The sequence below is a fragment of the Kwoniella newhampshirensis genome, chromosome 3, assembly GCF_039105145.1.
Source record: "Kwoniella newhampshirensis strain CBS 13917 chromosome 3, whole genome shotgun sequence".
Classification (NCBI taxonomy): Eukaryota; Fungi; Basidiomycota; class Tremellomycetes; order Tremellales; family Cryptococcaceae; genus Kwoniella; species Kwoniella newhampshirensis.
In genome coordinates, this window is record NC_089957.1 from 643,433 (window position 1) to 658,151 (window position 14,719).

Consider the following 14,719-nt stretch of genomic DNA (forward strand, 5'->3'; position numbering starts at 1 on the left):
ACTGGAGTCGCATCTCAAGATTTCTGATCACCACCGGGCCCAACTTCTCCTCGACAGCATCTTGTAATCAACGTCAGAAGCCGGATCGAAGGAAGGATACATCACAAAGTGTATAGCGGGGCGATTGCCAGGATGCCGCGTCCTCCGCCTTCACCTACACCCAAACCTAACAAGCAGGAGCAGAAGAGCTCTGCAGGCAAGATCGCCACACCTTCGAAAGCGACACCGGCCAAAAGCAATAAATCCAGGTCTGGTAAACCTCGTCACAAAGGCAAAGGCAAGGCCAATGGATCTGGAGCTACTACTACTACTACTACTACTACTATTTCGCAGATGACATCTGCCGATACGCCACACTTCTTCATCGATGACGGGTCAGGGGAAGCGACAAGCGAAGCTGGACCTAGTCGACGGACAAGCCCTGGAGTCTCTTATACACCAACCGCTTTCACTCCTTTACCTAGATCCTATTTGACAGGAGCGACTTTGGACCTCTCACCCGAACTCTCGTCGCGACAACTCCCTTCTTCGACTGATCAAGGTGTTGGGGATATCGTCATTGACGAGATACCGCTCTCATCACTACCCAACGACTCTGCCACCAATCAACATTTCGATCCGCCCGGGCTTTTTACGACAACAATGATGCCAACTCTGACTAGAGATGGAGGCGATACCGTTGTCGAGCTGCAGAAAGATGCTAGAGGAGATAGATCGGCGGACGAGAAGCAGGATGGAGGCCTATTGTTGCCATCGCATATCCTAGTTGATTCGGTTCCTACTTCATCGAAGGGCGAGGCGGACACGGAAGCCGGAGACATCGGCCATGGGTATGACGATTCCATGGAAGGCCTTCATTTCGTCGATGATGATATCAGCAAAGTGAGTGTTTGGCATGTCTTGTGATCAGAAGACATAATACGAAAGCTTATACTACCTGTCTTGTAACGTTTAGGGTTCGAAGCGGTACTTCGATGCAGAAACATCAGCAGTGAATGAGGTGGAGCCCACTTTCCTCGCTACGGCCGATCAAAGTAAGATCTGTCAAAATTGTAAACGTCCAGGTCACAAAAGTAAAGATTGTACGCACATTATCGTGAGTGCACAACATCGCAATGCCTGTTTGATGATGTCAGGCTAACTATCCACCCTAGTGTACGACATGTGGCGCTGAAGATAGCCATGAACGTAGAGATTGTCCTGTAGCGTTGGTGTGCTTCGGTTGCGGTGGCAGAGGTCATAGAAAGCAGGACTGTCCAGACATAGATTCGAGGATGTCAAGGAGGACAGGTTGCGATCGATGTGGTAGTCGAGACCATTTGGAAAATGTGAGGTTCCTTGCATACTAGTCTCGCCTCCTCACACCACCACACACTGACATGTGATCTCCCTTGTAGACTTGTCCCACTTTGTGGAGAGTGTATTCATACAGATCGCGTGAAGACCGCGAAGAAGTGCAGAAAGTCAAGGCTGGCGCCGAAGGCTGGGAAAAGGAAGCCGTTGGAGGTGCGCCAAGTGAGGAGTGGTGTTACAACTGTGCTAGGGAAGGTCATTTTGGTGATGTGAGTGTGGTCCAAAACTTTTCGAATACACTACCATGTTGTACCAGATAGCTGAGCTGATCGCAACTTTCTTCAGGATTGTTCCCAACGAAGAGGAAGCCTAGCCTACTTGACTGTTCCCTCCGCTTTCTCGTACGAGATGGCGAGTCGAGGTCCATTCGCTTCGTCATCGTCATCGTCATCGTCATCGTCGAGGAAAAGGAACCTTCCTGCGCCTACGCACGCTCGGTGGACCGACGAAGACGATGACGCTCGAGATCGCGATCTACCATTCATCACTGGTGGATACAAGAGTTTTGGAGGAGCAAATGCCGGAAAGAAATCAAGAGAGAAGGCGAGACAAAGGCAATATGCTAAAGAGCGAGAAAGAGACTCGGAAGAGGATGACCCAAGTTGGTTCGACACGCCTTCTTCATCACGAGGCGCTGGAGGAGGGGGAGGGGGAGGGCTAAATATTCGAAAAAGAGGCGGTAGTCGAGGTGGGGGAGGTGGAATACATACACCAGCAGGACAAAGAGGTGGAGCAGGGAGAAGACCTTGGGATTCAGAATATCGTGAACCGCCACCGAAACAATCCCACGGTAGGAGTCGGGATCGGGATCGGGAACGAAATCGATCTCGCTCACCATCTCCACGAAGGAATGGCAGAAGAGAAGATGGTTTACCGTTCAGTCATGGTCATCTCATGACGCCAGGTCGAGGAGGACCTTCAGCCCCGTCATCAGCGCCTGCAAAGGTCATCTCATTTGGGAAGATCTCGGCACCAGGCTCGTCGAGGGGTGGTGTGACGGATTCGCCTTCGATCCGTCGTCCTGGAGGCGTTGGCTCTGGAAGTAAAGCACTCATCAATAGAGCTTTGGGCAATGCTTCGGGCGGGGCCGGGGGAAATACACCCAAATCGAAACCTGGCGGTGTTCGTGGTGGGTCAGATTCGCCATTATCGAGAACACCAGAACCAACTGGGGATCCAGGGAAAAGAAAGAGGAAAAGAGGAGGGAAGGAGAAAGAGAAGGAGAAAGATTGGGAAGGTGAATGGAGAAGAGGCGGGAATGGAGGCGGGAACGTCGCTTCTTGGGGAGCAGAGATGGATAAGGAGAGCCCTCAACAAGGGAAAGGGAATGGTGGGTTCAGTATCAAAGGGAGATCGGGACAAGGTCAAACTCAACAATCGACTCCGAGAAGTGGCGGTGGGGGTGGTCGAGCATCTGGATCTGGTCCGACACCTGGATCACAGGCGAAGAAAGGTATCAGTGGGCACGGGACACCAGGTCAGAGATATCATGGGAGTTACATGTAGCATAGTCAACAGTTTGCGTTGCATAGCATTGTATACTGTAGCATCGTACAGCATCGCATGGAATGACAGCATTCACATTAGCACGGACTCAACAAGCGCATTCAGTGATGTAAATCTGCCATCACCAGTGCGACACTATCTGTGTAAGTGGTGATCACAACCGATTGTCGGCGATGTGCTCCCAGGTAACGCAGAACGTCGTGTGTTGTTGGCAGTGTGTTGTCACTGAGTCGCGAGAAGGGCGATCGTCCCGTCTCCTAACTATGAAAGTCTTCAAGACCTTGCATTTTCTGTTTTCCTCTTTCTGGCGCCTGTACAAGAATAACTCGCAACCTCCGGCGCATAAACCCAGAGCCATCATGTATCTACAGCACAGCAAACAGCCTATCATCTCGATCTTCAGATCAAAGCCAATTTCAAACGGCAAATCGAAAGAGGAGAGCGAAATCGAACAATAAAGAAATATAAACCGGGAGGAGATCAACCGCAGAAGGAAAAGAAAATAGCCAAGGAGATCTTGGTCTTCTCTCCACTGCACTGCACTCCTCACCTTCCCATCGCTTCTTCCTCTTAACTTCATCTACCCTTCCTCAGGCTGCCCGCCACCTCGACTGCTCCACCTCACCCACTGGTTGACCCCTCCAATTCCCGATCCACCATTTATCCACCCCGTACGCTCCCCAACCCTTCTCATCTTCCAACCTAACCTTCTTCTCCTCTGTTGGATTCGCTTTCGCAAAAAGGAAAGAAGAAGAAGACGGTCTCAACTCGTCTTCTGACCAGGAGTGGTTTATTCGCCGGTCCTTGGTGTTGTTGTTGGAAGATCTCGAAGATGAAGAAAAAGATTGAGAGGAAGTTGGAGAAAGTATGATGGATCTATCGGTGGGCGTGGAGATGGAGAAGTGGGAATCGAAGAAGAGGACTTGTTTCAGATGCTCTTCTTCTCGAGTGAGAGTCGCCATCTCGTCATAGGCCCTTCGCCGAGCTAGAAGAGCCTCGAGATACTCTTCTCGGGAGGTCTCGGCGTGATCTACGCCGGCCATGTCACGCGTCAGTTCGCTCGTAAGTGCATCATCACACACAAGATCGCACTTACAGCTAGTGGCGCAGAAACGGGAGTGATTCGGCCTCTTCACCCCGTTGCGACACCGGTCTCCGTCCGCGTTAATCGCTTGGCACGAGTGCTATGCGCACAAACGAGCGTTTGTTAGCGAAAACGGACGTAAGACACGGGGGCAAGGAACGGAGGTGCGCCTCGACATCGAAAAGCAGGCAGTCCAAAGGTGTCAAAGAACGTTGCGCCACACTCACCAGTTCGCAATACAACGATCCTTCCCCTTGTGCCTGCAAGCACGTTCCAATAGGGTGGAAATTGCACTGCGGTATTGATAGCATGTCAGTTTTGTCCTAAACCACTTAGGACAGAGAAGACGACGACGACTCACCATGCTGGCCGCCAACCTCAAGAGTAACTCTCTGTTGATCCTTCCTCGCACCTTCACCCTGCCAGCTTTCCTCCCTTCCCCTTCTCCCTCGGCCTCTCCTGACCTTAGGACCTCGATAGCCTCCACCTCGTCTCCAAGATTGAAACTTGCTCGATCTGCGGGGACCGTCCGCGTGTCCTCCAATATTGGGCTGCTGGTCGGTACGGGAAGCTGAGAGGAAGAGGCGATGGGCTGGAAAGAGGATTTGTAGTAGGACATGGTGGTCTGGTCCGGAAATATATATTATATTGTAGATGAGAATGGACACGCATATGGAGGAACGAGTTTGTTTGGTTCCAAATATGAGGTGGCGAACGAAAGGTAAAGGGAAGATCAGCTGGTGTATCAATAAACACGTCGGGGAAAGGTAGGAACTGCCCAACTTTTGGGAATCGCGTCTCGAGCGCGACAAGCGAAGGGTCACGGTAGAAAATGGTCGAACATGAACATACCTTGAGACAGATGCTTTTGACAAAGGAACAGGAAGATTGGATGATGTTTGAAAGGGAAGTATGGGTGATTGAGGGGCAATTGATTGTATAAAGTGAATTTTGTTTTAGGTAGGACTTGATAAGGGTTGTCTGATAGATTTTCGTGGTTCTTGATGGTGATCAAAGTTGAAGTATGTTGGCACGCTGAGGAGAGATAAAAATGAGCGTTGAGGAAACCCCAATTTTTATACCCTTTTGACCAACTTGGAGACTTGGAAGAGACGTCAATGCCTTCTCAACCCTGACACAGCTCCCATCGTCTCTCATGTCAACGATGAGTCAGGTCTGAGGTATCGTGTTGATGTATCATCTTGCGTAGTCTGGACCCGATCGACCGAATCATCCCGCAATAGCTATGCGGCACCCCGTTTTGCGACTCAAAGGAGGCTCGAGCACCTTTACTTGGAGACGTTTCAAAGGAAACGCGTGTATCGAGTGCATGTTGTGTGCCCGATCTGATCAGTGTCTAGCAAGGTCAGCTGGACTGGACTAGACTCCACGTATATCACAATGCGCATGCGTTTGTCAGGGAGGCGATGGACGACGACAAACATGTTGTCATGAGAATTTGAGACGTTTGACCGACCCCCCCCCCCCCATCCCGCACCTTTCGTCCGCCCATGATCGGCTTCCCCCTCCCGCCGGCAAAGAGAACAAATTTTTTTGGTTTGGTCCCCTTATTCCGTGTGACCGAAGCCGATCGATGATTGATGGTGAGTAGGTCATGATTCATCTAAATGCGGTTCGGATCATCTGGTCTCGAACAAGCAGAATGTGCACGGTACTCCAACCCTCGTTTTGTTGGCGCCGCACCCGTCAATCCTATCACGCTGCATTCCCACCGACACGTTGAATGTGACAGGTTGCCGGTTGATTAAAAGCTTCTTCGCACTTCGCACATGAAGTCCCTTTTTACGGGCACCACGATGATACGCTAATGGATTAGAACAAGCGTATGATAGTGTGTTCGAATCAGAGAAATGGCCATCGGAGGTGTTCGGCAATGAGGATGAAGGAGGCCGGATTGCGATCGGCCGTCGCGAGGAGAAGTATTGCGTCGTGATGGACCTCGATTTGGGTGAAACGCGATGGTTTCGGAGGTATTTTGAGGTCAGTCCCAAGTCTGTCCGCGTCAAAAGAGCGAACGCTCAACAAGTTCGGAACCGGTCAATGTTTCGAGCGCAGTGGAGAGATGGTGACATGATACAATACATCATCCCAAATAGACATTGGACGACGGTGCTCGTCGTGCTTGAGCCATAGGCTTCTCTGGTATCTTCGGCCTCGACGAAGCTGTATCGGGCGGAGGTGATGGTGATTTCGTAGCTTCGTTGATGACTGCGATTATGCGTTCATTCAGCTGAATCTCCCCACCTCGAAGGATGAGGCCTGATGCCAGCGATATCTGGCGATAGCAGATGGTGCTCACCTTGCGCCCATTCTTCGATAGTCTTTTCCTCCTTTTCCTTATCTTCTTCCGCTGATACAGTGACACTTCTCTTCTTCCCGAACAGAACCTCCAGCCATTTCACATCCGCCGTGTCTCTCAGCTCACCGTCCATCCCTCTAGTCAATGCTGTTCTCTCCCTCAATCCGACCATCTCCAACTCTCTCTGAACGGTATCATCGTCCACATCTTCCCCCCTTGCGAGCTTCTCCACCAAGTCTGAAAGGACGCTGACCTGGGCCTTCCGTTTGTCCAGCTCTTCCTGGGAAGAGATTCGTAGTCTGAGCAAGTGTACTGCGAGGGAGGTGATTATCGTCCAGTAGATGAAGAAGGGTATCAATGGTCGGAGTCGTTGTCGGATTGGGGGTGGCTTGAAGGGAAACGGAGTGGAAGAACTCAGTCGATGTTGAAGCGGTGAGATACCAGAAGTTGACCGGGCTGTTGGTAATATCCGCCATGAGAGGAGTGATGTGCTTGATCTCAGCATGTTGCTGGTCACCAAACCTTGAACCAGAAAGCTAGACGCCAGAACATGCACTTTGGCAAAGGCGCCATCACACAAAAACCGTCAGTAGTAGTAGCAGTACCACCACCCTCGAGCGACCAAATCTCATTCCCATCCACGTGGCTTTGGTGGAGGACGGTCCGTGCCAATGTTGTGAACGAGTTGAAACCCACCACCATTATTTTAAGGTGAACGGAACGGAATATGACTTTTCAGTTGTCGTATAGAATCATCTGGGACCCATTACTTTCAACTCATCCACTCAAGAGGAGATTGAGAGGAGGCAGGAAAGGAAGAAAGAGGAAGCGGCCAGTCGATCAAAATAAAAGTCCGGACGATCCGCTTGGCCGGCTGCCAGCTAAACAGGCGGTTTCACAGGATATCTTGATTGTGCAGTGAGTTCAGCGACTGTGGACTATGCGTGTATCGCGGATCGTAATCACTGCTGGTACCTTTCCATGCCTATCACTACCTCTTCGGCCATGTCTGCCTGTGCATGTCACCTCGTGGACGATCTTGCAGCGGTGACCCGTTCCGATCATTCGAAACCGCAAGGGACTTGCGTTGGGGGTCTAGCTGGGATGCGGGCTTCAATTGACGTGCTGTATCTCAACGATGCCCTTTGTCTGAGGACAGCTTTGGACCTATCGTCTCAAGGAGCGGACACTTGAACTTCGGGACACACTTGAAATCCGGTGCTGACACATACTAGATTGTGATAGAAGCAGCGCTCATCGAGGAACGAGTTCAATTCATCTCCACGGTCATGGATGAGCTGCGTTTCTTATAACGAGCAGATTTCTCGCAAAGTCTTCCCCTTTCGATAGATCTTTACATCTGACGCACTCACATTCACGATATCGAAAACGATCACCCGCACGACCCTCTTTGAGTCCTGCAGTAGACATGACGACGAGCATATCGCTCAAACAGGGTACCTCGATCACCTTCGGTCCCAGATCCTCCCAGATTCACAAACGAAGCTGTTGCTGCAAGGTGTCGCTTCATTCCTCGTAACCGCGAAGAGCCGTTCCAACACCGATCGTCTCCAGAGCGACACCCTCCTTTCTTTTGCCGAGCACACTCCATCCCAATATACACCTTCAATCGACCTCACTCCTCTCTCCGGGATATCACAAGGCTTTCCTCTCGCCATGGCTGAAGACGATTCACCGTCTCGAACGAATCAACCTTCCATTCAACCTCCTCCTCAATCGCCTCCGAAAAGACCGCAAACCGATCCTGACCCACCGTCATTGCTGCAATCTGCTCGCATGAAGATGACATCGAGAGATCAAGAGGCTATGAGAAAGCTAAGATCAACAATGATGGAACATTCAGACTCTGGATCATCAACCAAATCGAATGCGCCTTCTAGTACAGGATACTCATCTGTATTCTCCGGAGCTACCGTTCGTGGCACGAGATCGATGAATTCCACTCTATCGCGTCAAACAGTTCTGTTATCGCCAGAAGAGGATGTTACCGACATCACAAAACTTCAAGTAGAAGCGGCGGACGGTATGGACAAGACCCCAAGACCGCCTAACGATATCTCGGATAAGACACCTAGACCGAAAGATGCTCCCCTCGACGAACCACAGGTAAGTCTGTCGTATGATACGATCACGGAACTGTGCTGACCAACGTTAGTCAAAACTCCAGAGGGCCGATTTCTCAATAGCTGTGGTGGGTCATGCAGGTGTAGGAAAGACGACATTTTCAGACAAGGCGTTGCGCCCTTGGGCAACGTCAGTTCCCGTTGAGATCCGGACAGTAGATGGACATACAGGTGAGTCAGGCTGATCATTCTTGCCTTCGCGTCCCTAATCACCCTGGCTCTGAGTACACTTGTTTCGCAACCTGCTTACAACTCCAAATCACTGATTCCGCATGGCTTACTTGCAGTCTTATCTCGTGTATCACAAATCCACCCCGGAGGAAAAGTACAATCGACCTGGAAGGTAGAATTCATCGAAGTTGACGTCAGGGCGCTTGATGTCCGGCCAGACGCACCGAAGATTTGGCCTCAAGGCATTCCAGATATTGTTGGCGCGATACTGTGTTATGATGCCACGAGGAGTGACACACTAGTAGGGATCGGCGAGGCTTTGGGTGAGGACAGATCCGCTTCTCATTCGAGCATGCTTCTCTGTCCATAGCACGTGGGCGTACCGCGCTGATGTATACACATGCAGAGCGCCTTGCGACCAGAGGAATTCCTATGATATTGCTTGCTTGCAAGTCAGACCCTGACGCGCAGCTTGCGGTCGAAGCACCTCAAGGAAATGCTGTCGGAGAGCCATTCAACGTTGGTCTTATCGAAGTGACGACGAAGACGTCAGAGGGCAAGTCTAAGATGAGAAACGGTTTGCGGTGGCTACTATACAAGCTTGAGCAGAGACAACGTGAGTTATTACCTAGCCGCTGGGTTACCGAGCGTGAGCTCAAATGGAACCGGCAATCGTAGGCCGCCGTCAACGGAAATTGGCTTCTATAGTCATAAACCCTCAGCCGCTCGTAGCATCAGGTATTGTAACGCCGACGGAGCTGGACGGTGTCACTTCACCAGACTCAGACGCATCATCCTCCGGCCATTGGCTCATGTGGCGACACCGGTTTGAGATGACCCCAGCGGAAACCGAGGCAGATGCTGCCTCTGACCATCGTTCGAGTTCGTCGAGTCTGCAGTGGATGATGAAAGCGTCCGTGCAGAGCAATGAGCCAGAGACAGTGGGCGGGGGTGAGAGAAAGGAGGCCGTCAAAGAAGCTCAAACGATGCAGAGAACGACAACGCAAGCTAGTACGACATCAGGGTGAGTAGTCTCAGTTGTGCTTGTACCGTCATTGACGACACACTAGCGAACCCCCGGTGTATATGAGCTTGGAGGATCTGCTCAATCAGCTCTTCACAGCAGTTGTATCCAATAAAGGTAAATCAAACTTCCACCAAGGATATATGTATTTATGCTTATTTCCCGAAAGACGAAGCTTTCAGCCGGACATTTCTCTTGACCTATCGACGATTTTGTTTGCCTCGAGATCTGATGCACGAGTTCCTCGAGAGATTCAAGGAAGTCGAGGACTACGCAGTCTCGAGCGATGTCAAAAACTGGGCGCTGATGAAGTGAGCATGGCCGATCGTAGCTTTATACCGCGCTATGATCTGATCAGATTTGAATAGGTTGACGGGCGCACTGATCGATTGGACGACTCAATATCCAGGCGATTTACAAGACCTATCCACACGAGCTCTCTTTCGCGACATCCTCGCCATTGCCTTAAACTACACCTTCATGGCTCATCTTACGGCCGATCTTGTACGAGTCGAGCGGACTTTCCCGGAGATCGTCGATCTTGATCAATCGTGGTCAATGCGCAGTACTTCTGGGCCCTCTAATGATTCGGCGCCAAGCACAGAGCTTGTCAACAGAAACGTCTCATATGAGCTTGAATCAGATACTGGAAAGTCTGAGGTTGAAATTCCTTTGACCAGGGAGCAAACATCCACGACAGCCAACAGCAGTCGATCTACATCGAGTGTCGGCTACGATTGCGGCTCATCACAGAGGACGAGAAGTGAATCGCATCTGAGGTCAGGTAGTTCACCTTTCCGCTCTTTGTCAGTGAGGTCAGACGACAGCTTGATGTATTCTGTAGACGACCCGGGGTTTTCAAGATGGTCTGTGGCAGTAAATCTGGTATTGACGAGTGACCCAAAGTCGTTTGCCACTGAGTTGACGAGAATGCAATTGGAGCTATTCAGCGCCATCCGAGTAAGTCTGAGATCTACGTCCGGCATGGAAGGTTGAATACTGATGGGAGGATCTTATAGCCGCGAGATGTATTTCGACATGATTTTGGGAAGGAGACGGATGGGCCTGTCGGTCGATCAATTTCTTTTTTCAATCACGTCTCTCGTTGGTATGTTGCTGTTGCTCCCGTTTTGAGCTTCGATCCCTTTGCTCATCACCTTGTGTTTGCAGGGTATCCACATTGATTCTCGCGAATCCAAAAGCCAAATATCGTGCTCGGGTCATCGAACGCTTTATCGTGATAGGCCATCAATTACGTCGATTGAGCAACTACGACACTCTCTACGCTGTCATCTCAGGTCTTCAGGAAACATCGGTCCATCGTCTTGCTTACACTCAATCGCTCGTGTCGCTAGCACCGACAACAGAAAAAGACCACAAATCGCATCTGAAATTGATGGATCCTCGGGGCGGTTACGTCCATTATCGACGAGCAGTAGAAGCGGATATATCGAATGGAAGAGCGGCGATCCCTCTCTTGACCGCGATCTTGGGTCTGGTCAATCGATTGCAAAGTGTCAGACCGGAAGATAAGAGGGAAGAAGATGGGAAGATTCAATGGGATAAATTTGCGAGATTCGGAGAGATCTTGAGCGTTTTGGGAGAATGTCAAGCTAGAGACCCGATAGTGAGAGGGCAAGTGAATGAGGCATTTAGAAAGGCCGTACAAGAGACGCCGGTCATCTCGAATGAGGACGTGAGTGTTTCCATCTATACAAAAACCAATCCCGACTCTACTCTACCTCCTCCCCGCGTGACGCTGCATCACTCCTAATCTTTTCCATCCAAAAGGCAGAAAAGAAGAAAAAAAGCGCTGACTTTTGAAGAAAACTGTTTTAGGGATTATGGGAACGAAGTCAACTTCTCGAACCCAGTGGAGGTACGGTTGGAGGTAAGATGATGAAGAGATTGGCTTCTCTCGGATTTTGAGCGATCTGGCATTGAAGGAAGGAGGGAATCGTGCGAAGGATCATGTATCCCGCATGATGGTGTACATGTACGTACCAACACGATTGGAAGAGTCACAATGCATAGCAATCGATTTCCATCCCTGTTTGGCCTGCCTCAATCACTTGATATCAAGCCTGATCCGAAAGTTGACTCAGATGCTTCTTCGATCATTCAAAGCGAGGTCAAGGAAACCCGGCGTACATCCTGCGTGCAGTACAGTAACTTATTATGCGTCTGTGATTTGATTATGCAAATACAACAATTTAATCCAATCTCTCCTCTCAATTCTTTCATTCTCCCTCAATCCGCCTCCATACTACACCCACCTCACGCTATCACCCTCCCGGGCCTCTGCGCCAAACACCTCTCCACACTCATCTCGAAGGGTGTCTTGCCTCCAAAACTACCTTTTGAGACCATCAACCCTCTCCCATCTCTCCCTCTTATCACCCCCAATCCTTGACCTTGAACGAATTCGTCCTGACCACCACCACTTCCACTGCTGGACACAGTCATCGAGTTCGATCCCGTCAATAGGTTATATCCCGAATAGCTCCTACTAATTCCTCTCTTTCCTTGGTTGATCGACGTCGAACTCCCACCAAGACCGGAACTCAATCCCAGTTCTCGGAATGTCCTCACTAAACTCTCATGAGATTCTCTATAATCTCCATTGGTCAATCCCACCCTTGGGTTCTCTACTTGATCAGGATCACGAAGATCAATTTCCCATTCAGGTCTTCTGACTTTCTTCTGCGGCAAAAACCTCGAGATGAGGAAACTCGTCTCTGCCGAAGTCGTCGAGTGTCCGAGGGAATGATGGTAAAGTGCAGGGTCGGTAGTGGTGTTGCGCTTACTTGCTGCTGAGGCGGCTTCAAGGGCTGTCAGTCGACGATATGGCGGATGGGGAGATGTTTCAGCTATGGGGGTGATGGTCGTTGAGGAAGTCGTGGGAGTATTCAATGTCCCAGCGAAGATACTCCGAACAGAGCGATTGGATGAAATAGAACTTTTTCGCATCGATTGAGATGATGTCGCTCCGTTCGACTTGGCGGTAGGATTCGACGACGAAGGGATGGGCGTGGTTCTTCGCCTAGACACCTCGTTCTCGGATAGCTCATCCCATCCGTGTCCCTGGGCGAGCTCGTAGCTAACCTGAGGCTGTGGAACAGGCGGCTGGTGCATTGATGGGACTCTCTCCCTCTTCTCCCCGTTTTTTGATGGTGAAGCGAAATTGCTCCCCGGTCGAGAACCTTGCATGCCCGTTCGGTATCCTGTGGGCGAGTTGAGCGGATGAGGAGGTGCTCGAAGTGACTGGATGGAACGAAGCGAGGAATTGGAGTACCGATGTCTGAGGACATGACCATTGGGATTCGAAGTCTGTCGCGATCGAGGATGTGAGATTGAAGCTGAAGAAGGCGGGGTGTTGTTTTGATCCTTGGGTGGAGCGGCCGCTGAGGCTTTGGAAGCAGATGTGGGTTGGGAGGGAGGAGGTATCATCTGAGGGAAAGGATAAGATGGGGAAGTCGAAGCCGCCTTGTTCTCTTGTTCATGGTTGACTAAGGGAAGTCCGCTGCCGTCAGTAGAACGTAGTCGAGCCGGGCCAGACGGCGCTGCAGCGACATCTGTTTTCACGTCGTGTTCCCCCTCCTCCTTGTACTCCAAGGGTGACTCGGTTGCTACTCCCGCGTCTGACGAACTTTCTATCGCGATGGGCCCCACGAGGGACTTGGTGCTTGCGACTCTCCTGATTGGGTTCGAGATGACCGGATGGTGTGCTTCGGCTGAAGGCAACTGAGCGGCGACCTGAGGATCCGGAGGTTGCACTGATCCTGCGAAACCTGTCGTTTTTCGGGTGGACGATAACGTTGGATTGGGTGCTTCGAGAGGGGTATCTACCAGATTGCCAGAAGACAGGATAGCTGAAATGCTGGGATGATGAGAATGTCGTCTTTGCTTCCCCTTTGGATCTGCTGAGGTATCGCTGACCGTTCTACGCATTTCGTTTGATTTGGCTTTGGGCGCGTCCTCACCATCTTCCCATTCTTCTTCCTCTTCTACATCAGCATCCACGTCCTTGGCCCCTTGCCCTTCTTCGTTGAGCACCTGGACAGTTTCCCCACTGCGTTTGCGACCACTTTTACCAGGTCGACTCGTAGCGGAAGTACTGCTTGTCTGGGATGCGACGGAGGTTATGGAAGTCGTACGGGACAGACGTGGAAGATGAGTATCGGATCGGGAGGTTTTGGTCAGCGGGCGCTATTCAGACCCTGTTGTCAGCGTTTCATCATCTCGACGAGATATATAGCCACGAGAAGTCTGGATCTCACATCACCTGAATTCCGCTTCTTTGGAGCCGGTTTCGTCGTTCCCGCTGTGGCTGGATCCATAGCGTGCATCGCCAACCCAGCGGCCAAAGCTCGCCGTCCATGTTCGCTCTCAGATGACCGTCTGCCTGACCCATGTCCATGAGTGGAAGCTCTTCGCTTGACGGTGTGATGCGCATGGGTGGAGTGAGTGGTGTGATGTGAATGAGCGGCAGGTCTTCTCTGGGAGGTGGAAGGCGCTGCTCCTCGGCTATTCGAAGGAGAGATGAGGGTAGCTGCGGATGAGACGGACATGGTTGGGGGAAGTGGGGGATTGCTGAGTGAGTCGAGTGGGATGGAGGTATAGATGATCGTGTGACAGTGCGGGATTGATGAGAGGAAGCGAGCAAGGGAGATTGTGGAATCACGTCTGAACGGCGTGGGTTTGGTGATGTGGGAGATCAGTGACTTGCTGCTTGGCTCAGGCACCCGCATGGGACTGAGGAATGACGTGGCATTGTGTATCACACCGGAGATCCGGGTAAACAGCCATTACCGGGCGGGCGCAAGAGATTGAAATATAAAAGGGAAAAAAAAAAAGGTTCAAGCGCTTAATTGCTTTTGAATCGCTGTTGGGTTGGGTTGATTATCATTTCCCATCCATCTCTGTCATGTCTTATTCTCGTGTCTCATCAACAGGGCTCGGTCCAAACAGACGGTGCGGATGCGACACAACGTCCCTGTCATCAATGTAACTTATACGCGTATGGGATCATGAGATCAAAGACATCCATAACATGTCATCCAAGATCAATCCGCGCTTCATGCTTGACCGCTCACCCTTTCTGCTACAGGACCACT

At 51.0% G+C, this 14,719-nt stretch overlaps 5 protein-coding genes across 5 annotated transcripts; 2 read left to right on the forward strand and 3 right to left on the reverse strand.

Annotated features, from left to right (window-relative positions):
- Positions 1 to 132: 132 nt before the first annotated feature.
- IAR55_001581 (uncharacterized protein) lies at positions 133 to 2,859 on the forward strand (the record flags this gene model as incomplete). The annotated part of the gene is made up of 5 exons (XM_066944707.1): positions 133 to 882; positions 956 to 1,096; positions 1,155 to 1,328; positions 1,398 to 1,562; positions 1,639 to 2,859. 5 exons carry the CDS (start codon positions 133 to 135, stop codon positions 2,857 to 2,859), a joined length of 2,451 nt encoding a protein of 816 aa, XP_066804630.1.
- Positions 2,860 to 3,449: 590 nt separating this feature from the next.
- Positions 3,450 to 4,562, reverse strand: IAR55_001582 (uncharacterized protein; the record flags this gene model as incomplete). The annotated part of the gene is made up of 4 exons (XM_066944708.1): positions 3,450 to 3,889; positions 3,956 to 4,043; positions 4,171 to 4,236; positions 4,305 to 4,562. 4 exons carry the CDS (start codon positions 4,560 to 4,562, stop codon positions 3,450 to 3,452), a joined length of 852 nt encoding a protein of 283 aa, XP_066804631.1.
- A 1,485-nt stretch (positions 4,563 to 6,047) lies between these two features.
- Positions 6,048 to 6,965, reverse strand: IAR55_001583 (uncharacterized protein; the record flags this gene model as incomplete). The annotated part of the gene is made up of 3 exons (XM_066944709.1): positions 6,048 to 6,172; positions 6,264 to 6,785; positions 6,848 to 6,965. The coding sequence occupies 3 exons, from the start codon at positions 6,963 to 6,965 to the stop codon at positions 6,048 to 6,050; spliced, it is 765 nt and encodes a 254-aa protein (XP_066804632.1).
- Positions 6,966 to 7,940: 975 nt separating this feature from the next.
- IAR55_001584 (uncharacterized protein) lies at positions 7,941 to 11,531 on the forward strand (the record flags this gene model as incomplete). Its single annotated transcript, XM_066944710.1, has 11 exons — positions 7,941 to 8,390; positions 8,452 to 8,578; positions 8,695 to 8,901; positions 8,985 to 9,194; positions 9,257 to 9,602; positions 9,649 to 9,719; positions 9,772 to 9,913; positions 9,971 to 10,562; positions 10,622 to 10,710; positions 10,773 to 11,298; positions 11,442 to 11,531. The coding sequence occupies 11 exons, from the start codon at positions 7,941 to 7,943 to the stop codon at positions 11,529 to 11,531; spliced, it is 2,850 nt and encodes a 949-aa protein (XP_066804633.1).
- Positions 11,532 to 11,879: 348 nt separating this feature from the next.
- IAR55_001585 (uncharacterized protein) lies at positions 11,880 to 14,173 on the reverse strand (the record flags this gene model as incomplete). The annotated part of the gene is made up of 2 exons (XM_066944711.1): positions 11,880 to 13,811; positions 13,883 to 14,173. 2 exons carry the CDS (start codon positions 14,171 to 14,173, stop codon positions 11,880 to 11,882), a joined length of 2,223 nt encoding a protein of 740 aa, XP_066804634.1.
- Positions 14,174 to 14,719: the final 546 nt, after the last annotated feature.